At 33.9% G+C, this 23,344-nt stretch overlaps 4 protein-coding genes across 10 annotated transcripts; 2 read left to right on the forward strand and 2 right to left on the reverse strand.

The window, feature by feature from the left end:
* The first annotated feature begins 315 nt into the window (after positions 1-315).
* Positions 316-3,783, forward strand: LOC121765215 (probable choline kinase 1). 6 transcript variants are annotated; one of them, XM_042161259.1, is made up of 9 exons: positions 316-547; positions 661-702; positions 842-1,216; positions 1,885-2,006; positions 2,092-2,287; positions 2,373-2,490; positions 2,568-2,615; positions 3,305-3,408; positions 3,498-3,783. In XM_042161259.1, exons 3-9 carry the CDS (start codon positions 851-853, stop codon positions 3,636-3,638), a joined length of 1,095 nt encoding a protein of 364 aa, XP_042017193.1. In that variant the 5' UTR covers positions 316-547; positions 661-702; positions 842-850; the 3' UTR covers positions 3,639-3,783. The 6 variants fall into 6 exon arrangements, with proteins under 6 accessions (XP_042017193.1, XP_042017197.1, XP_042017195.1 ...); XM_042161263.1 differs by having other exon boundaries at positions 847-1,216; XM_042161261.1 differs by having other exon boundaries at positions 316-702.
* A 22-nt stretch (positions 3,784-3,805) lies between these two features.
* Positions 3,806-6,605, reverse strand: LOC121765216 (dehydrogenase/reductase SDR family member 12-like). The gene is made up of 9 exons (XM_042161266.1): positions 6,454-6,605; positions 6,300-6,361; positions 5,182-5,301; positions 5,007-5,106; positions 4,860-4,940; positions 4,743-4,792; positions 4,512-4,662; positions 4,249-4,427; positions 3,806-4,168 (listed from the first exon to the last, which is right to left on the reverse strand). The coding sequence occupies exons 1-9, from the start codon at positions 6,526-6,528 to the stop codon at positions 3,964-3,966; spliced, it is 1,023 nt and encodes a 340-aa protein (XP_042017200.1). The 5' UTR covers positions 6,529-6,605; the 3' UTR covers positions 3,806-3,963.
* A 1,570-nt stretch (positions 6,606-8,175) lies between these two features.
* LOC121763294 (60S ribosomal protein L7-4-like) lies at positions 8,176-10,409 on the forward strand. Its single transcript, XM_042159289.1, has 6 exons — positions 8,176-8,301; positions 8,953-9,129; positions 9,221-9,318; positions 9,410-9,467; positions 9,780-9,962; positions 10,039-10,409. Exons 2-6 carry the CDS (start codon positions 8,953-8,955, stop codon positions 10,252-10,254), a joined length of 732 nt encoding a protein of 243 aa, XP_042015223.1. The 5' UTR covers positions 8,176-8,301; the 3' UTR covers positions 10,255-10,409.
* Positions 10,410-10,854: 445 nt separating this feature from the next.
* On the reverse strand, positions 10,855-16,651 carry LOC121765552 (type IV inositol polyphosphate 5-phosphatase 3-like). Of its 2 annotated transcripts, none has more exons than XM_042161747.1 (11): positions 16,334-16,651; positions 16,095-16,239; positions 15,946-16,017; positions 14,792-14,873; positions 14,556-14,660; positions 13,423-14,287; positions 12,886-13,070; positions 12,466-12,574; positions 11,942-12,084; positions 11,435-11,669; positions 10,855-11,266 (listed from the first exon to the last, which is right to left on the reverse strand). In XM_042161747.1, exons 1-11 carry the CDS (start codon positions 16,385-16,387, stop codon positions 11,243-11,245), a joined length of 2,019 nt encoding a protein of 672 aa, XP_042017681.1. In that variant the 5' UTR covers positions 16,388-16,651; the 3' UTR covers positions 10,855-11,242. The 2 variants fall into 2 exon arrangements, with proteins under 2 accessions (XP_042017681.1, XP_042017682.1); XM_042161748.1 differs by having other exon boundaries at positions 16,095-16,194; positions 16,334-16,650.
* Between the last annotated feature and the right edge of the window lie 6,693 nt (positions 16,652-23,344).

Below are 23,344 nucleotides of genomic sequence, written 5' to 3' on the forward strand. Positions count from 1 at the left end.
AAAGATAAAAACCCATTTATTACAACTTATCCACTCTTGAAAGTTGAATCTGAATAATTTCCAAAATCCAAAAACAAACAAATTAAATCCGCTACGTGGCAGTAATCGAACGGCTTGTTGACTTTGACTAATGTATTCAGTTTATTTCTCCCGGCAAATGCTCACCTGGACACGTGTCCTCATCCCATTGGCAGGCATATGCCGGCACGCGTTTGTATGCGTGTGATTAGCGTATCTCTCTCTGTGATAGTTACCAGTTACAAAATTAACCGTTTTTTAAATATCAGTTACGAATAATAAAAATAATAGATAATAAATTAATTTAAAAAGCAGTGAGAAAATGGGAAGTATAGCAAAATCAAAAGCTGATTCTTGGTGTATTATGATTGATTCTTTCCATATATTATTTAAATAATATTTATCCCGTATTTTCAACGTTTCATCTCTATAAATACAGAGTCTTCTCTCCCTTTATATTGCAGAAGTTGAAACATTTGAAAGATTTTATTTTATTTTATTTTAGGTCTTAATATATTTTCGGTAGTAGGTGAGTAATTAGTTTGTGGGATTTTCTTGGTTTTGTTATTTTCATGATTTAAGTTGTTTGAATTCTCTGATTTTTGTGGAAATGGTGGGAGCTAACTTGAGTTGAATTTACAGAAGTTGAAACATTTTTGGAGGATTAATTAGTTGTTACAACGTGTGAGTATTGGATTTCTTTAATTTAGAATTTAATTGGTGGGCTGGCTTTGATTCTTTTGATTGAGCAATTTCAATTCTTTGATTTTGTTTTGGAAATGTTGGGAGCTGAATTGACCAATCAATCTTGTTGTTTGTGAAGAAAAGAGTGATGGCGGTGAAGACGAATGGATTTGTGGAGGGAATTTGGCCGGAGGGATTGAGGAAGCTGCTGATGTCGCTTGCTTCGAGTTGGGGCGAAGTGTTTGATGTTGAGGGTTTGAAGGTGGTTCATTTGAGTGGTGCTATGACTAATGTGGTGTATAGACTTAGTTGGCCTATTAAGAAGGTTGATGGAGAAGATTGTGGCGGTGGAGTGAGGACGGTTTTGGTTCGGGTTTATGGGGATGGGCTTGATCTGTTTTTCAACCGGGAGGAGGAGATTAGGACGTTCGAGTGCTTGTCGGAGCATGGTTATGGGCCTAAGCTCTTGGGGCATTTCAAAGTGGGAAGAGTTGAGGAGTTCATCTATGCAAGGGTATGTATGTATGTATGTTTTGGTGTTGTTTCTCATTTTTGGAAGTGGTGATTTCTTGTTCATGTTTTTTTTCTTGTTTCTTTATATTTTGTGGGATTCTTGATGTTGAAGTGTTTTTGCTTTCAGTTTTGAGCTTTTCATTGAACTATTCTTGATGTTGATTCTTTTTCATGTGAAACTTCCCATTGACATGATTCTTGATCTTGATGGCTTTATTTTTGTTCCACTTTTTAGCTTTCAATTTTGAGATTCTCATTGGAGTGATTCTTCATGTTGATTCTGTTCATGCTTCTGTCGTTGCGGTCTGATTGTTGATCTAAATTCTTTTTCGTGTTTTTGCCTTCGATTTGAGCTTCTCGCGATGTTGATTCTTGTTCATGTTTATTAGGCCTTCAACATTTGAGCTTCACATTGAAGAAATTTCTGATCTTGATTTTCTACATTTCTTTTAGCTTTTTGTGAAAATGTTGAATGGGTAGAGTTTTGAAAGTGATTCTTGCTTATAATTTGATCTTTTCTGAGAAGTGATGATACTGCAAAATTTGAAGGTTGAATCATGCAGAAAACTAAGATTAATATCAAAAAATTTATCAACAAACAATCTTGAGTTTTCTGCAGTTTCTTTAGTGCCATTTTCCCTCTTGTTGAAAATCTGTTCACTTGTCCAGACTCTATCATCTGCTGATCTCCGCAACCCGGAAACGTCTGCCCTCATAGCAGCGAAGATGAGGGATTTCCACGAGCTCGAAATGCCACCTCCAAAAGAGCCACTCCTATGGAACAGACTGAGGTACCAACTATCTGTGACCACTCACCAATATGGAATGTAAACCTCATGAGACCTGTTCTGATTGCTCATTTTTCGCCTCGTGCAGAAACTGGCTATCCGAGGCCAAGAGCCTGTGCTCCCCCGGTGATGCCAATGAGTACAAACTACACATCTTGGAGCAAGAAATCACCCTGCTAGAGGAAGCCATATCAATGGATCACCAAGAAATCGGCTTCTGCCACAACGATATGCAGTACGGGAACATCATGATCGATGACAACGACTCAACCATAACTATAATCGTACATCTCCCTTCGAAGTTTCTGAGCTTCAATAAGCAGTAGGACTTATATATTTTTGTAACTTTTTGTGGAAATTTATTTGCAGGATTATGAATATGCAAGCTATAATCCTATAGCATATGACATTGCGAATCATTTTTGTGAAATGGCTGCAAATTACCACACTGATACACCTCACACATTGGACTACACCAAATATCCAGGTTAGTTTGTGTGTGAATCAAGATCCATTTTTTATAAAGTTTGTATATTCATTTTTTTTATTTAATTTGTTGAAAAGGTGAAGAAGAGAGGAAGAGATTCATAAGGAAATATCTGAGCTCTTCAGGTTGGTTTTCTTCATTTATTGTTATTCTTTTCAAATTTATAAACCAGGACTCGAACTTGAAACCTCTCGATGTTGTATACGATGGCTGTCCAATCACACGTGTATGGTGGAATTATTCATCGGGTGCGAATGGTAGAAGAGATTACTTTTCAAATTTATATACCAAGATTCAAACTTTAAACCTCTCGATGTTGTATTTGATGGGTACCCAATCTCACGTGTACGATGGAATTATTCATCCTGTGTAACATCTACGAACGGTCGAACAAAATCATCAAAACTAGATTACTTAATAAACCAATAGAAGTAGGAAATATTTTCAAATTTATAAACCAAGATTCGTAATTTTAACGTCTTGATGTTGTATTCGATCGTTGTCTGATCATACGTGTATGGTGGAATTATTCATGAGTGTAGTGTCTACGAACGGTCGAAGAAAAACATCAAAAAAGTAGATTACTCAGTAAACCAATTGAATAGAAGTAGGTATAAGTCATTGTTGATATATCTTTTTCACATCAGAAAAATGTCAAATCTTGATCCAAAGTTTGTCTATTTATCCCAATGCATACATCTATGTCAAACTTGACATAAATATCAAAGACTATTTATTTCATTTTTTTAAAACATCTTCATCCTTATCTACTTTCATTTATTTATTTCCAAATTTTATCATTGAACTTTTACAGGAAAAGAAGAAGCCAGTGAGACATCAGTAGATCAGCTAGCAGATGATGTGGAGAGATACACTCTAGCAAACCACCTCTTCTGGGGGCTGTGGGGACTGATCTCGGTACATACTCGATTTTCGTGTTGATTTTTCGACAGGATTTATAGCATGATTTCATACTAAACTAATGAAAATTTTTCATTAAACTGCAGGCATATGTGAGCCACATTGAGTTTGATTACAAGGAGTATGCAAGGCAGAGGTTTGAACAATACTGGTTGAGAAAGCCGGCAATCTTGAAAGGCGGAGGCGGGGCCGACACGACGCATGCAAACTCGGCAAGTGATGTGTAGCAAGAGCCAAGAAAGTGTTCATTCTTGAACCCCTTCTTTTTCTCAAAAATTGTGTATTGTATAGTGATACTATAATTTAAGTGTTCAATCTATACATATTGTGTTTAGTAGTTTTGATAATGAATTGCACTTCAGATATTTCTAATTCTCTCTTTCACACAAACACAAATACAAACACTTGTGTGTATAGTGATACGAATGTAACAAATGTTCAATCAATATATAGTAGTGTTTAGTAGTTTTGATGAATTGGACAAACAGGTTTTCCTCAGTGAGATATCAAACCTCTCTTTATATATATTAATATATATAGTATACAGTTTCACTATAAATTGGCCATACTATGGAGTTTACCTACAATGGAGTCTATAGCAGAATGTGAGCCCTTTGTGGCTGTGAAAGGCAGGTGCTTAGGCGCCTCAGCCCGGTCGAAGTAGAACCCTCCGGAGACGAGCTTCTCTTTAGGTTGTAGGGCTAGCCATATCACTGTATCAGCGCCTTCCTCGCTCGTTCTTAGGTTTCCCGATAACCTGCAAGCACGAGCTCAATTTAGGTTGAAAGTCCGAGACATGGAAGTATGTTGCGTTTACTTTGAGGAAAACAAGCTTACGTTTTTGAGAAATCGGGCAGACTCTTGGAGACTCCGGGCGTCTCTGCCCACCCCGGGTGCATTGAGTAGAACCCGATTCCCTTGTCCTTGTTTGTCTCTGCCCATTTTTCTGTCAACGCCACCTGCACTCGTTTGTTCCGGGCATATTGTTCGACTCCGTTGAATTCCTTGCTGTTGAACTGCGAAGATAAACCCTGTTTAACGAGCCAGGGACACGAGCTTTGTAGACGAGGTAAACGGTTGCAAAGATTAGGTCAAGTTACCTGCAGATCTTCCGTCAATGGAGAGGTGTACATTCCACCCGATGCAACCGTGATGACCCGAGCATCGGGTGCAGCCTTCTCTAGCAACGGCAGCATGAGCTCGGTCATGGTGTACGTGCCAAGGACATTCACCGCGAAATTCATCTCGTGCCTTTTTGTTAAAAAATGGGAAAAACCATCTTAGTAGATAGAGGAACGTTATGCTACACACAGTTATGAATGCGGGCTTACCCTTCGGAGGTAGTGAGACGGTTTTGCTCGAGCACACCGGCATTGTTAACCTTCAAATCATCCAAAATTAGGAGACTAACAAGTACTGACAAAGTTGGTTGAAGTACCAAAATTTACCAGAATATGCACAGGCTCATCCTTCACTGAAAATCGCGACGCCAAAGTTTTCACATCGCCAATGCAAGAAACATCACAAATCTGCAAGAAACGGGGCATGTAAGTGCAGATTCAAGCATGGAAGCGACGCAGAAAAGGATACATTACCTCCAAATGGACATTCTTATTGCCTGTTGCAGACTGGATCTTTGAGCGTGCAGCCTCGCCTCTCTCCTTGCTCCGGCACACTATATACACCGTTGCTCCACTGCAGAAACACGAGCCACATGAGTTATGCATGATATGGCTGTGGAATTGAAGATCTTTGGCAAGAATGTCGAACCGTGCAGCTAGGCCCTCTGCAGTTGCATAGCCAATGCCAGAATTCGCCCCTGTCACAACACAGTTCTTCCCTTCGATTTGTCCTTGCATATCTTCTGATCTGAAATTTTTTGAATGCTCCCTGACATAGGAAGATTATTAAGGTGAAGAATTATATTTCTAAGAGATGGTGTCAAGTTTGATTGTATAATTTTGTATACCAAAAGAGAGAAAAGGTGATCAAATTAAGCCAATTTTGTCTCCTTGAAACAAATCGAGATTTGATAAAAGAATTCCAACACACACAAAACTTAGAAAAGCAGATGAATTATGCTTTCTACTGTCAACAAATTTGATCGTAAATTCATTGTACTAACAAGAGAAGAGTTCATTAACTTTGACATCACACAACTCAAATTCAGCAATGGCCCAAATCAAGATTTGTCGATGAATTTGAACACACACACAGAAACACAACACACACAAAACTTGGATGAAGCAGAACAATGATGCTTTCAAACTGTCAACAAATTTGATCATGAATTCATTTACTAACAAGAGCAAAGTTGATTAATTTTGGCAGAACACAACTCGATTTCAGAATATTCCAAATCAAGATTTGACAGAGAATTTTAAAATCACACACAACTTAGGAGTAGAACAATGATGCTTTCTAACAGTCAACAAGTTTGATCAATAAAACATTTACTAACAAGAGTAAAGTTGATTTATTTTGACACAACACAGCTCAAATTCAGAAATATCCCAAATCAAGATTTGACAGAATTTAAAATCTCAGACACAACTTAGAAGGAGCAGAGCAATGATGCTTTCAAACCGTCAACGAATTTGATCATAAACTCATCTTACTAAAAAGTGACATAACAAGTACAATTTCAGCAACTTTGTCTTCATAAAGCCAAATCAATAGTTGATCAAGAATTCATTCACTTAAAAGGACCAAAAGTTATATAATTTCTGACATAAACACAGCTCAATTTCAGCAATATGAGTCAACTTAGTCTCCACATAACAAATCAAGGTTTGACAAACAAATAAACTCAGCTAAAATATTCCTAAATATTCAGAGCAGCCCAAAAAAGGTAAGTTTTTTTACAGAATTATGAAAATGGGACTCACAAAAAACCCTTTTTGGTGAAATTCTGGTAACCATATACCCCAAATGCTACTGATCTCCATGTCTGCAATCACAGCACCAAAACGACAATGTATACATCAAAGCAAAAAAAATAAAAATAAAGGGAAGCTAAAATTTTCTATTTTTTTGCTTTACCTTGAGAAGAAACATGGCGACTGATGAAATTGAAATACGAATTTGAATGTGAACTGAAAAATCGGATTTTCCCATGAATTGGGAGTAGACGAAGAAATGCTATCGTGCATCGCTGCTAGCATATAGCTCCTGTGCTATTGGCTAATATACTTCCACGTGGACAGAGCGGTGATCATTCCTATGTTTGGAGTTAAAAACAGTTAAACTAGTTAGATAAAAGTGTCGTTGAGTTAGTGAATAATGAAGTTTGCTTCCATTGGAATAGTATATATAATAATTAGATAAAACTTTAGAATTATTTGAAGTTTTTTATTAAGTAAAAGATTGAGTTAATTACCTACAAATTATGGAGTACATCTTTTCGGAAGATAAAACATAAAATGTATAAAATCCATCTTTGTCTCGAAAATAAATTAGGAAGTTTCAAACAACATGTTTTGAGCATCATCAAAATGTCATTTTATAAATTGTCAAACATCGAAAGTTCATGATTTAAACAACTATATTATCGTATCGTTATTTTCATTTATACAAACACGGGTTGTGATTAATTGAGATTTTTTAGTCTAATTGAGAATTGAGATGCATTATCATCCACTCATTTTTATTAAATGAGTGGTCCAGAATTTGTCATATGAAAAATATTTTTAGATTAATTAATTATGAAAGGGCAGAATGATAATTTCATGGTACATTTTATTCAATAAATATTTTTTTTAATTTTAATTTTTTTTAAAAAAAATTAATTGTTTTTAATTTTTTTTTGTCATCTACGTATACAATTCATGTCAACTACACACACATAATGTCAACTACATATACTCCCTCCGTCCCATCACAAGTGATGGATTTCTTTTGGGCACGAGAATTAAGAAAATGATATATATTGAGTTAAAGTGAAGATAATAAAGTATGCGAGAAGAAAAAGTAAAAGAGATAAATAGAGAATAAAGTAAGAAAGAGAAAATAAAGTAAGAGAGAAGAATTAAAGTAAGAGAAAGTTAAAGTTTAGTTTTTTGTTAAAAAATGAAATTGATAACTTGTGATAGGACAACTCAAAATGGAAAGTTGATCACGTGTGGTGGGACGGAGGGAGTACAATCCATGTCAACTACACATGTATAATGTCAACTATGTGTATACTCAATGTCAATTACGTATACAATTCATGTCAACTATACACATATAATGTTCACTATAAGTTGTTGACATTTGATGTGCATGCTATTGACGATAATACCTCCGAGTTGACATAATCGACTTGCAATTGACATTTCGAAAATATTGTGGATGAGTGGCTGAAAATGCATCTTAATTCTCAATTAAGCTAAAAAATCTCAACCTAACATGACCCCACGTGACCTTATATCTTTCGAAATTCAAAAAACTATATTTTATACTTTACATTTTGAAGTAGTATCTATAATCACATACTCCCTCCGTCACAAGATATTAGACTCGTATACCATTTTAGGGTGTCCCAACATACTTGAGTGATTTCTATTTATGATAAATATTTACTTTATTACGAACCCCACTTACACCACTAAATAATACCTCCTAAATTTTTGTGCCAATAGAAATGAGTCTAATATCTTCGGACGGAGGGACTAAAATTTATATACTATTTCATTTGGGTATAGTACAGGAATAAATTTACCAAACTAAACATATAACCCACAACATATATAATTCATTTGGGCCTTAATGAATTATCCCAAGCTAATATAGGGCCTATTGGGAGTTCAATAAATTAAAAGGAAACAATAGAAACCCTAATTTCACTCATTCAGCAGCGCGGTAGCTACTTCTCATTCCTCTGCATTTTCTGATTCAGCTACGATTCAAGTAAGATTTTTTTTCCTTTTACAGTTCCGATTTGTTTGGTTGCATTTCATTTTGGAATAACGACTGCATAGAATATATGATCGATGTGCGTAATTTGAATGATTCATGATTATGTTCTTTATTGCTCTTTAAAAATTGGACCGCAATAGAAATTCATGTTGGCTAGCTTGATTTGAAGCATAAAGTGTACTAGCAATTAGCAAAGATAATGCTCAAAGTGTAAAATGGTTGAGTCTTTTACATAGTATTTGATAGCTATGATTAACTACTGCAAAATGGAGAGAATGAAAATCGCCTTCTTTCTTCTTTGGCCAGATCTTCCCATATTCTTCTTTGATAGCTCAATACTTTATTTTGTTGTTAATGAGTGTTTACAGCTGAAAAACGGCTTTCATCATATTTAGTGGCTTTAATAGATAAAAAATTATAAATTAGTGTCCAATGCTTGCAAAATTGCTTATGGTGTGTGCCTGTTTGGTGCCAATTGGACACTAATTGCATTATATATAGATAGATATCTGAATGTAGAAGTTGTTTATTCTGTATCAGGTTTGGTCAGTCATGTTTGTTTGAGATTCAGGTTGTATTTTTTTTTGCAAAGATGTGTTTATAATTTGAAGAACTGATCAGGTCTGTTTGGTTTTGGTGTAGATGGCTGAGAAGGGAGGACAAATTGTTCCGGAGTCTGTTTTGAAGAAACAGAAGAGAGCTGAGGAATGGGCTTTGGCGAAAAAGCAGGAGGTTGCAACTCTTAAAGAAAAGAAATCTGCGAACAGGAAGCTGATTTACAACAGAGCTAAGGACTACGCCAAGGAGTATGCGGCACAGGTGTGTTACCAGAGACTTTTGTCCATCTTATGTGGGTTGTGTTACTGTTTGGTTTTGCTCACTAACTCTGTGATAATTATTGGTGCTTTAGGAAAGGGAGCTCATTCAATTGAAGCGTGAGGCGAGGTTGAAAGGAGGATTCTATGTGAACCCGGAAGCTAAGTTGCTGTTCATCATTCGCATTCGTGGGTATGCACATTTTTTTTATGTGGAGTGATTTGAGTGGTTTTGTGTGATTGATATTGTATAACTCACAATTCTTTCTTCCTTGATCACTCAGTATTAATGCGATGCATCCCACAACCAAGAAGATTTTGCAGCTTCTGCGTCTGCGTCAGGTGATGATGCATCTCTTTAATGTTCCCTTACAGCTGTATAAGATATTGGTTTCATGGTTGTGGTTCTCTCTACTTAGTGCTCGTGATCAATTTCTTAAGGTTGCGGATTAGATAGATAGCCTCTTTGTGAAACTTAGCCATATAAATTGATGTCTTGCTTGATGGTCTGTGATCTGTTCAAATAGCTCTTGAAACGTAAAGTTCATCATTACATATCGATTTTGTGTTTATATCTCTTTTGTTGGACCCTGTTGCCTTTGAACCTTTTTGTGCAACTCTAATACGATTTCAATCTCAAACTTGTGGATGCAGATTTTTAATGGGGTGTTCCTAAAGGTTAACAAGGCAACAGTGAACATGTTGCACAGGGTCGAACCATATGTGACTTTTGGGTACCCGAACTTGAAGAGTGTGAAAGAGCTGATATACAAGAGGGGTTTTGGCAAAGTGAACAAGCAGCGTATTGCTTTGACAGACAACTCAATCATAGAACAGGTTAATAGCTTATTCCTTCCATTTCCTAGCTTTGACTATTTACAGTTTTTCACTGACACCTGCCTTTCATTCCCAGACCCTTGGCAAGCACGGGATCATCTGCATCGAAGATCTTATCCATGAGATCTTGACTGTTGGGCCTCACTTCAAGGAAGCCAACAACTTCTTATGGCCATTCCAACTCTCTGCACCCTTGGGTGGTCTGCAGAGGAAAAGGAATCACTATGTCGAAGGAGGAGATGCTGGAAACCGTGAAGACTATATCAATGAGCTCATCAGAAGGATGAACTAGGTTTTGCAGTAGTAGTAATTTTGGACATTTTGAGAGGTTGTTTTGCTTCATCAAACAAGTCTTTTTTTTGTTCAGGCTATATATAGTTCTCTCAAGACATTTTTGTACTTAAATTTACATCGAATGATTTATGAGGCATCTCATTTCTGCATAAATTGCTTCTTTCTGTTGTACCCTTTTTTTCTGCATAAAGAATCTTTGAACTTAACTATAGGTTGAATGGAATGGTCTCATCTATCCTTAGTTAAATGTCACAAGTGTGATTCTACTTTGGATGAATAGTCTTAAATCCTTGAGTAATCATCTTTTAAGGTGTCTCCTATTTTCATAAGTTCATTTCTTGAACAGTCTGAAATTGTTGAGCCATTCATTCAATCTTTTGAGGTGTCTCCTATGTAACTTTTGATATGGAGTAGTCTTAAAACCCAAGTCAATTGTCCGACCCGTCGAATAATGCTCATAAATGAGTGAGAAAATTAGTCATTGGGACCACCTATGGCGGTTGATGTCTTGGTCTTGACTCTTCAGAAAAAAATCGTTGAAACTACAACGAGCTGTTAGTGTGGGATGTGTGTGATTGGTTAATACTTCACCTAAAAATAACTGCACATAAAAATAATTCTTTATAATTACAATAATTCACCATCAGTTTTAACTAAATAAGATGCTTAAAAACTACAATCAATTTCCAGTAAATGAAACAAAGGAAAATACTATGAATCAGACTATCCCAAATTTTGTAATCCCAAACAAGAAGAATGAGGCATTGGCTCTATTAACCATTTCTGCCTACACCTATCCTATATCTCTCTACACCTCATCTCACTGAAAAAACAACTGCACAAAAAAATACACGTACACACCAAAAACCACACTAGAAAACTCCCAACATATCTGGCAAAGAATCAAAAGAATGGACTCGTTCGAAACTTTCTCACGCGAGTCAATGGGGCCTCTATTACACGTTTCTTCAGGAGGTTGAAGCCCTTCACCGCTCCCAGTACGTCTTATCCTGTACACGAACACATCAGGATTCTGTAACTTCATTCATAATCATATTACCAAATCAGTATCTATCATTTTCTGGTGATGATATGCTGTCTAGAGTTTATACTAAACAAATCAAGAAAAACGTGTTTTTGTTCATTTAATGGATTGTATGGAGTGGTGAGTTATATACCTCTTCCAAGAGAAACTGGTTTATATCGGTACCAAGTCCCATTTCTGTCACGATCTCATTTTGTTCGATTTCTGCATCAGTATAGGTGAGCGCTCGCTGCAACTTTCGAGGTGAAAATACTTCGACCTCGACCATGTAAGAGGCTGTCACAGGGCGATGGTCTGATAGCTTACATTCTGACCGCTTATAACTTAGTAACTTCATTCCTGTTCCATATGATAGTATACGATCACACCTGCATGAATTGAATATAGAGAATGTTAGTACAAAATTTACAGTGTATAAATAACCAAAAAAAAGACAGATATAGATTTCATAGAACCACAGTTTCTTCATCAACTTGTCAAGATTTATTGATTTTTACTTGAAAACTACTATGTAGAAAGAAAAGAAGCTTAAACGGGATCCACTTGTGAACTTATAAGACCGTATCAACAAATAAACCCAATGAAATATAAGAGCCATATTATGAATGAAAAGGAATTTTTTGAAGAGGATGGTGCATACCAGGCCGGAGTTCGCCTGCCGGCCTTTGGTTCCTCGGCACTGTAAGAATCTGAGTTGAATTCATACTTGTATGTTGGAGCGAAGGTCAAAGTACCTTCAGACCATCCGTCAAATGCACGTCCTTTTCTGAACTCCTTCGAAAGCTACAAAAGGGAGTCCAGTAAAATAAATTCTAACAATTTCACTTTCTGCAACAATGAGCAAACAGAGAAGCTAAAAAGGAAAATAACTGTAGAGTTTACACTCTTACTCCATCTTTCCCCAGAACAATGTATCAGATTTACTTGTCAAGGTTTTAAATAAGAGTTATGAAAGCTAGATGTAAAGTAAATAGATAGTTAGTGTAAAAATAAATAGATAGACAGAAAATTTTGGGGAAACAATGTTTCCATCATGAAATCTAATTGAACCAATTATGGACACAGCTTACACAGGTGTAAACATAAGGAAGGTACTTATCAAAGTCAGCTTTTAGTATTTTTACCAAATCTAGAAGAAGAAAGAGTAAGAACATTAAGTCTCACCTGATCCCGCTCGACTAACTTGGACCAGTCCTTTTTGGAAATAAGTTCTCTAGTCCGCTCAAAGGGCAAATTGATTCGATAGTTTAGGTCACCCAGCCAGATTATTCTCCTACAACCAGTAGGAGTTTATATCACATATATTCATTTCAAACGCATTACCGTTTGGAACTGTAATTCAAAGTAATATCACTAGGATCCCATAAAAAGAAAATCTCTCATTTAACCTTACATCAAGATTTTATTAGGAATTGCAGTTTAACCAAACAATGTGAGCCAAGTATCTATGCTCATTACTTCACACTTATTTTAGACAATTCTTGATAATATGCATGGTTCTTACACATAATTTTTATGACCAATTCAATCTTAACACTTAATTCTATAACAAAAAGAATGAGAAAAAAGGACAGTCATACTTACTCATGGTCATATATTTTCTTGGGATGCCCCAAACCCGCAAGTGAATTAAAGTGTGTCCGTCGATGAATTTCTTGCACATCATTATTCCTTTTGTTAGCATCTCCCTCTTTTTCGCCAGATGTTAGATGGGTACAAATAAAACAGAAGAATGTCTGATGAATAGACATGCTCACTGATATCGATCCCTATATGAAAGAGTGAGAGAGTCATGCCACTTGACATCTATATATCACCAAAAGAAAAAAAAGGCAAGCGGAAGATCTAAGCACGACACATCCTGAAGACAAGAGACGGGCGGGAGAAAATTCATGAACAGCATCAAGAGAAAAAAGCTGAATAATAAAGAGGAATGTGCATATGCATTGATTTCATGACTGCCGTGCCACATGTGAAGTTAAGTAAAAGAAAAATGGAAGTATGAGTTAGGATCTACTGAAAGTTCGCAAAACATGTCCACTTTCTAAGCATTGAATACAGAACTGTAATTACAGACCCCGGTATTTACCAAAAGACTAAATAAATATCAAAAGAACAAACCTTGTTGCCGATGTAGCCCATAATACCAACACCAACGGTAGATACTTTCAAGTTTTGTATATGCTTCCGCAAACTCCTGCGAACCCATATGGTAACAAAGATGCCAACCATTTGCTTGCTTATAATTCTAACATATGATGGCCTTCTCTTCCGATTAATTAGAGATTCAAGGTCAAGTTCTGCTAGTGAAGCTAACTCCGCTCGCATTCTGTTCTCATTGAATGCGGTTGATTTGAAAGAACTATATGTTCTGAAAGACTTGGATGTCTTGAAAGACTTGGAGGATTTGAAGGAGTTGTGTCTATCAAAAACATGCTGACCTAAGAGATTAAGTGGTGGCTCTGGCCAGCTTAAGCCTATCCTTTCTGTCCCACTGATTGTTCTCGTTAATTTTTTGTTATAGTTGGTATCTGTTACGTCTGCATTTTCTTCAGAATCTCCTGTTCTGGAGCAATACAATCTGTCCAGCATCTTTGGAGAAGATAACTGCCGCTGTAAATCTCTGTTAACGGAATTCCTTGAGTTGTTATGGCCATTGGAGACAGATGGATCAACACAGACAAAATCATCTCCAATAACCCTTCTATCCTCAATTTCCTCAAAAACATTAGGGTCTTCATTCAGTGGGTGGATTTCCTCCTCAACATCACTGTCAGATTCAAGCAAAATTTCCTCTTCAATGTCGGGGGCATCCTCAGATGGCTTATACTTTGATGGTGAAGGTGGGTCACTGTAGCTCTTAAACTTAGTTGCTGGCGGAACTTGATTCAGTGTTTCGCGTATTAAGTTTTCCCATTTTGGAACTGGGCGGTTGTCTTCAGCTCCAAATATATTTCCAGCATTTAAGGGGATAATCTCTTGAAGGCTAGAGATGCATAACAAAGCAAATGTGACATTAAAGTTCAGGCAAATTACGATTTCACCTATTATGCATTATACGTACGTTTTGGCAAAAGAACCACAAAATGAAATTGTAGTGTGATATAATTCAGAAACCTCACAATCTGTTCAATATATGATAAGGAGGATAACATATACTGAAGGATCAGAGATAACTGTCATGGCTACATAATTGCATAATGAAATGTAAATAAGTAATAAAAGGCGTATTTAAAAGCATATAATGAACTCACCCAATTACATAAACATCAGCAGGATTATCAATATCTAACCAATCATCGAGGTCTATGTCATCAGGTGGAATTCTGCCCCCAACATTCCATGTGGCAGCACATATTCTAATAAAGACAAAGAAAGAAGATAGTAGAATTCAATACCCACATTTCTAACTTAACCTTATGATTAGCAGATGATTAATTTGCTACATCAATAAGCTGCTTTCACAAAGAAAATGCAAAAAGTTACCTACCTGATTTCCTTTGTGTCTATATACTGAGCTCGAAATGTCTCTGATTTTCGTCTCCTTAACCTGGGAAGAGCGTCAAGAGCATCTGATCGAGAAAATGTCACAGAGAGGACAATTAAATACCTCTAGAAATAACTAGTTCAAAGCTCACACCAAAATAGCATTAATGGCATGAGATGAAATAGCTCAAACCATTTAAGGCAGTCTAAGAGAGCATGTCTTTGTTAATTTGTTATAACAAATTAACTACAAATGTGTGTCATAAACTCAGAGCATCTGAAGGCGCCATCACACACTCAAATATGTTCTCTTTGATGATTTACACACCAAACTCACATAACATATCAAGTATTATACTCTATTGTAAGACGACAGAATTACAAAAGTTGATCGGCTCAGATCATGTCAAAAACAAATAAAGAGCTTATCAGGGTGTAGTTTTTCTAATAGTAGCAATCCGGTTGCCATATATGCAGGCAGTAATATTATCTAAACAGCCCACCAAGTGATTCCTGTAAAAAGCAATAGTAATATGTGATTTGGGATATCCAGGTTGCATAAAATTACCAAAGGAGAATAACTAATTTGTCAACGCCACATACCAATTTTTATGCCTAAATATGTCATTCTTGTTTATTAATAGGAAAACATAACAGTCAAGGATAGATCAATTAGATGACACCAAACTGTTCATTTGACAATAATTAAATGCCTAACTCTGATATTTATTACAGTGGCTGGTAAAACTAGACATCATATATTTCCAGCTGATACATGTTACCCGGAGAGGAGACCATTTACCCTTTATCACTCTAGAGTCAAATCAATAAACGAGACAAATTTGAACAATAGGAAAATACATACAGACTTCATATATTTCCAGTGGATTACAAAATAAATTCTCTGAACAATCAAAGTAGTTTGGCACAAGTTATTATGACTCAACCAAATTCTTATCCAGAATTCATTAAATGTATTGTAAAGTAATGCACCAACTCCAAGCAAGATTTTTAAATTATAAAAACCGATACTCTGCCTCACGATGTAGGAAACACCACCACATCCACATGCTTCGACTCAAACAAATTGTCTAACTTTGACCAAATAAAACAACACTGAAAATTGAATCGCAACAATTTTAATCGGAAGCACGTTACCAGCAGCATCAACCTGAAGTCCGATCAGCTTTTCATTTTTGAACCGCGATTCTCCTACATAATCATTAATTTCTGCACAAATATAAAACAAAATTACACATAGTCATGAAAAAGTGCGAGCAAAACGACGACGGATCGGAGAGGCGCACCTGATTCCGAATCGGAGTCGGTGTCAGTATCCGCAGAGTAATCAGAGTTGCTGGTGGCGATGTTCAGCCACTTCCGCACCACGAGACGCTTCCACGATAGCTGTAGGCACGCGCAAGCGAAACACAATATTTCAGCCCAATTTTTCTGCAATTCTCCACAGGTAACCACCAAAAACCACAGGAAAAAAGAAAGCACTCGCATTCCAGCTAGATAGATAGTGAAGAGAGAGAGATAATACCTCATGCTGCTGCTGCTGATGTGGATGATGAGTTCTGGAGTTGATCTTCCTCATATCGAAATAATCAATAAAAATGAAGATTCCAGAATACGAATTGAATCAACAAATCGAAAATGAGAAATTTAGGGGGAGAATTAAGCTGCCGATCTCGGTGGGGGCGGCGGAGGGGGCGGTGGATTATGACTAACCGTGTAAATGTGGACCAATATAGCAACCGAAACAGCTAGCAGATTTATACTAACATTACAATTCCAAAATAGAAATTGTGACACTCACAGTTTGCTTGGCGCCACTAAACAATTTGGGAAATTTTTTGCTATTAATATTATCTTCAATCTTCTTCTCCCAATTATATATATAGAGAGCAAATTAATTTTATACTCCTCCCATCCTGTTTTAAGTGGAGCATTTCCTTTTCTGCGCGAGATTTCACATAGTGTTATTTTGTGAATTAAGTAAAGAAACGAAAAGGTAAGAGCGATAAAAAATAGAGAGAGTGGTGTTTCTATTAGAAATGCGTTGCTTAGGGGATATCCCAAAAAGAAAAATGTCTCATTTAAGATGAGACAAAATGAGTAGTAATTTTTGTGGGCGTTTGGTCTGCAAGATTACATTTCACAGTTAAATTTGTGTTATGTTTGGTTCATGAGATTGAATCTCATGACTTAATTTAAATGGATGTTTATGTGATAATTAGTTATAGCCAACTTCATCCGACTAAATAATCACACAACTTAATACTAGATTACACATAGATACTATTTTATCTAGAAAATCGAACATCATCTTTATATACAGAGTTTTTTACGCTGTTAATTCGAATATTAGTTATCTAAAACATTAAAATTTTGGTTAGATTTATGTCAGTATTGTAAAATTTGAAAATTAGATTGTGATTTTTTCAATTATAACTTTTGTATGAAAAGATCCCTTCGATAATGTTTAAAATGATGTTATTTCATTAAAATAAGAAAGTTTTGTAATTTATCTACTTTTTTTATTGAAATTAATCAATATTGTTTTCAACATCACCAAAAACATGGGATGAGACTAATAAGAAAACTTAAAATCGTGTAGATTTAATATTTTATTTTTAAAAATTTAACGAAGATTTGTAATTTAAATGATTATTATTTATTTTTTATTACAACTAGACATAAATATGTGAACTTTCCCTTAAGCTCTAAGAAATCATTATTGCTCGTAACATCAAAATAACGTTGTTAAAAATAATTATTGTGTTTATGATTAGTACATTTTTCTAAGAGCACCTCTTACTATCATAGTGTAAAATGCACCTTTCATGTTTTATTGTGAATGCACAATGCTAAGTCCCCACCTCGCAATCGCAATATCATATGAATTAATGTCCACAAAATACATAGATTTTATTTACCTACTTCAATAATGGCTGAACATTTTAGAGTGTCGCATTTTTTCAATTATTTGATAATGACTTTGACCATTATAGTTCCGATGAGCCAATTCCTATTAAGGTTTTATGCTTTTAGCCTTTAGATACAAAACAAAAGGTTCGCAAAGTTTCATATAATTTCACTAGCTTATTAGGATTTTCTATGAAATATAATAATTTATTTGAGTTAAATTATTATCAGAGCTTTCTCCTTTCATGAAATAAAATATAAAAAATGATACATATGTTGCGTGATGAAGAATTATAATTTAATATACACTGCATTGGTGTGATTGGTGAATTCTTGGTAACTTAGAATCGTGCCTATGTCCAAATAGGATATAGTTATTGTATTATAGTGGGTTAGTTGTAGACTTGTAGTGTTTCAAATTCCCATATCCCAGTGATTAATTTTAATTAATGACAGCTTAAGATTTATTAATCTGAAATTGTATTGTTGTGAGCTAATTATAGGGTTAATTTGAGGGACCCAACAATTGTCGCACTAACTTTAATCATGTAGTATTTGTCAAAATCATTTATCAAATAGTTAAAAATAATTTATGTGATAGTGGGAACTGGGAACGACAAATTACCTACTTTTACACAAAATTATTTTCCTAAAAATTGAAGATGTCTATTTTTTATCATCACATATATTTCACGTTGGCTATAAGTACTCCATTGTGCACTTTAGTAAAGATTTTTGTGTGGCTACAAATTATTTGATAAAAAAGAAAACTTTAGGGTGACGTTTATTTTATAACCAAAATTTGAGGATTTTTCAACCATGATTTTTGTTATTCTTTTGAGCACTGTGAACTAGGGTTGGGGAAAAATATCGAAAAAATGATATATCGCTCGTATCGTATTGAAAAATATCAAAAAATTATCGGATTTTCGATATATCGTAATTTTCGATACGAAACGATATTGTATCGTAAGTTTTCGATACGATAACGATATGAATTTCCTTATATCGCGATATATCGTTTTATATGAATATACGATATATATCGATATTTTCGATATATCGTTTTATATCGAATATACGATATATATCGAATATACGATATATATCGATATTTTGATATATCGTTTTATATCGAATATATCGTATATTCGATATATTGATATATCGAATTTCAGTACGAAATATCGATACGATAACGATATTGATATTATCCATATCGAAAGTTCGATATATCGAAACTTTCGATACGATATATCGAAACTTTCGATACGATAACGATATGAAATTCTTTCATATCGATATTTTCGATACGATATACGATACAATGTTTTCGATACGATATCGCGTATCAACCCACCCCTACTGCGAACATTGTAGAGATCTAGTTCTAAAATTTTTAAGAATAAGCAAAAATTCGGGCCATTTAAAAATTTCAAAAATTAAGATCATAAACTTCATTGAATCTTAATATATATACCTAATACATAGATTAAAGTGGTTTAATTGCATTGAGTGAAATGAGGAAAAGTATAATGCAACCAAATGGCTATAAGTCACCCTTAAATTACTGTAATTTATTGATAAACAACATGTTTTATTTATGTATAATTTATTGATAAACAACATGTTTTATTTATGTATTGTTCATCTATGATATGGATAGTTCATAGGCACTACTTAGTAAATGAATATAAATTTAAAGGCGGAGATGACTCGAACCTGAGGCCAGTATTCTTATACCGCTTTACCAATTCACACAGATTCTTAGTATATTCTGAATATAAGGCTTAATTTTTTTACATTAGAAAAATTCTAAGTGTGGCCCAAGACTAATAAAAATGAATATTTATTTTAATTTAATTAATGTAAAAGAGGCGTGCTACTTATTTTGTTTATAACTTATTGTATTTGGTTAAAAAGTTAGACCACTTTTTCACTCACCAACACCACATAGTGCATATCCTACGCAAAGTGGGGTTACTTTTATTTGATTTGTGAGATAATAAAGAATATTTAATAAATATAGTTGTAATTATATGAATAGGGATGTGTAGAAAGTACAACTGATATAAACACTAAATGCAATTATTAATTTTAAATCAAAATGTTCTAGTTTTACTAAATATATTTTCACATACATACAATAAGGCTTAATTGATTATTTTATGATAATACAGTAGTATATTATAATATTATTATATAAAAATCGTGGATAATCGATGATCCAAATTTATTGTAAGGTAATTCAAAAAAAATATATTACTATATTCGGTCATCTCTTTACATATGATCACATTTATAATGAATATTGTATAGTAGGTGCATTTTATTTAATAGGTTCAAGATAAACTCAAATTTTAGTTACTTTTTCTTTGGACAAAACAATTCGATCTCTTCCAATAATCTCATACAAACATACATATATACATATGAATTGTCCGATAATTATCACAAGATGTCGATCGAGACACACTATTATTATTCTCTATAAATAAAAGAGGAAACACCTCACATACCATGTTACATTAGTTACATGTTAACATACTTTCTTGGAATCTCATTATTATCCACATATAGGTACATTATAAATTTCACAGCTACATCTATAGTCTATATATACATGCATGCATATTAGTCTTAAAAACAATAATATTAATTAACTAATAATCACAAAAACTCCAAACAACTTTTACAAACGTATTCCATTATTCTACTCTAATAATAGTTTTTGTATTTTATATGATCCAATTTAATCATTTAGACATATGAATAAAACCCAATATTAATTAGAATCTTTCATTTAAAATTGACCAATCAATATCGTCAACTAGTTAATTCATATATTAAGCATTAAATTTTTTCAATTTGTAAATAAATATTCTCATCTATTCAATATTCCTTGACTTCTTAAGCGGCCAAGGCTTATCTCAAAATAAATAAACCAAAACAAATAAAACGAAAAACAAGTTGAAACATAAATATTCTCTTAGCTAAAGACAATTTCCACCGACTAGACATTTTTCAAATCCAAATGAATAATTAGTCCAGTTTATTTTTAAGTGAATCATGAGTTGTTATAACTTGAATTCATCATCGACCCTTCGAATATTGGTTAGCAGCCACATCATACTAATTGGACCAAAAATAATCAATCAATTTATCTATATGCCACTAATTGGACCAAAAATAATTAATCAATTTATCTATATTAGTCCAAAAAATAATTAATCAATTTATCTATATGCCCTTAGATAGGAAATGTAGCCATTTTTACAAGGTAAAAAAAAGAAATGTAGCAAAATATGCTCCAACATAAGAGTACAAGACAATAGTCCTTATTAATAATTTATGAATAGTTTAAAAATATGTTTTCAGCACAAATTTAAATTGGGTCCCATATTCCTCAAATCCTCAACACTAATTCCTTTGGTGCAGAACAAAGGAAATCTGGGGTCTTGTGTTTGATTAGATTTTTATGTGTGGAATATTAATTCGTTTTCTCATATGCCTTGTCTGAATTTCTTTAGAATATAATAAGAAAAGAGTTATTGTTCAATAATTTGAAGTATATATTTGATTTGGTTAATTAATAAATGTAAAATACTTAAATTACGAACTTTCAATAGGAGTATTCGCAATCGTCTAATCCGCATACAAATGACTTTTTTTTAATTATGCTCATAACAACGTTGTGTGACTTAATATTTTATTTTTAAATCTTAATGTATATGACTGTGAGAGTGCTAATGTATTGACGTTTAGTTTTATTTATTTATATTCAACTTAAATAAGAGGCAGGGGAGATGATTAGATGATTTTTTATTTTATAATTCAATTAATTAATGGCTATATATATGAATACATCCCTACTTATATATATGGAAATTATACTACTTAAAATTAAAAACTCAGCATACACGTCATGCACATGCACCTAATTAATACCTGACTATAAGCTAAAACTGAGCTTGAATATTTTTTGTGTGGGCTTAGAAAAAAGGTCGAAGAATGCATGATAAAGTTATAGACAAACTATGTTCCAATTATGATAGGATGACACATGTGATTAGATTGGAATGGTGCAAATAGTCACGAGCGAATCAGCGACGGTGGAATATTTATTTTGTAATAAAAATTAATATCTAAATATAGTATGGATATAAGTGGAAAATTTGAGTTAGATTTGATTGAGATTAATTATATTATCCATACTATTTGACAAGTTACAATTTGATTGTAGATAATTAAATTTAATTGAGTATGCGTTACGTCCATGAGTAGGGTGAGCAAAATACTCTGAAAACTGAATATCAACCGAATCAAACCAAAATTAGAAATCAGATTTAATTCAGTTACGATTAGGGGTGGGTAGGTACGGTATACCTTACCGAAACCATCATACCGTATACCTTACCGAAAATTCGGTATGAGAAAAAACCATACCTTTACCTTACCAAAATTTTCGGTATACCAAACTTCAGTATACCTTATTTTCGGTATGACAAATTTCAATATCGATACTATACCTTATTTTCAGTATGTCATATCTAAATTCGGTATACCGTAATACCAGAGTTTTACGGTATATCGGACTACAGTACGACATACCAAACTATCATTGCTTTATAAATAATTCTAAATACAAACACAAATGAAAATAAAAATTTAAAAATACTTAGAAAACATGAAATTTAATCAAACTCAAACATATTCAATAAAAAAAAACTGCAACAATTAAACTTCACGCAATCACACAACGTTCAATGATATTTGTTTGGAACTAATTTAACTAAAATCTTATATTTGTTTGAAACTAATTGATTCAGCGATATCAAGTTTTCCTAATTGAGTTTATTTGATTTTATATTTACATGATTGCCCGACAACTATAATGAGACAAGATTTTATTTCTACATGTAAATATTTATTTGTGTGGTAAAAGTATGAATCTACTTGATATAATTTGGCATATATTGATATCGGTATATACCATATTTTCGGTATATACCTAAAATTACGGTATATACCGTATTTTCGGTATACCCCGGTATACCTCGGTATATGAAAATTCATACCGTTACCGTACCGAAATAAATCGGTAAGGTATGATACCTTACCGAAAATCGCGGTATACCGAAAATCCGGTATTTTCGGTATTTTTTCGATACGGTAAGGGCGGTATTTCGGTATTTCGGTATTTTTACCCAGCCCTAGTTACGATAGAATTAAAATGGACCAGCTGTAACATTTTTAGAGGAAATATAACAATAATACTAGACCCTAATAATAATAAATCCGTAATTTAATACAAAATACTTGATAATATAATACAAACTCCAATTCTCCAAAACTCTGTCAAACGTCTGACAAGTTCCTTCAATTTTTTCTCTCTCAATATTTGGTAGGGTTGATGAGAAATTAAATCTAGTAATATTTAAACTTTTGAATACCAATTGCTTTACGATATTATCGAGTACGCAATTAGATTTCAATTTACAAGCCACGTCACATTTTTATAGTATCATTTTAAAATCAATTAAAAAAATTCCATCAACACATCTTTAATTAATGTAATTACTATCAGAGATGTTAAATCAAAATAAACACCGACCAGGTTGAATTT

Source organism: Salvia splendens, chromosome 14 (genome assembly GCF_004379255.2).
Source record: "Salvia splendens isolate huo1 chromosome 14, SspV2, whole genome shotgun sequence".
NCBI lineage: Eukaryota > Viridiplantae > Streptophyta > Magnoliopsida > Lamiales > Lamiaceae > Salvia > Salvia splendens.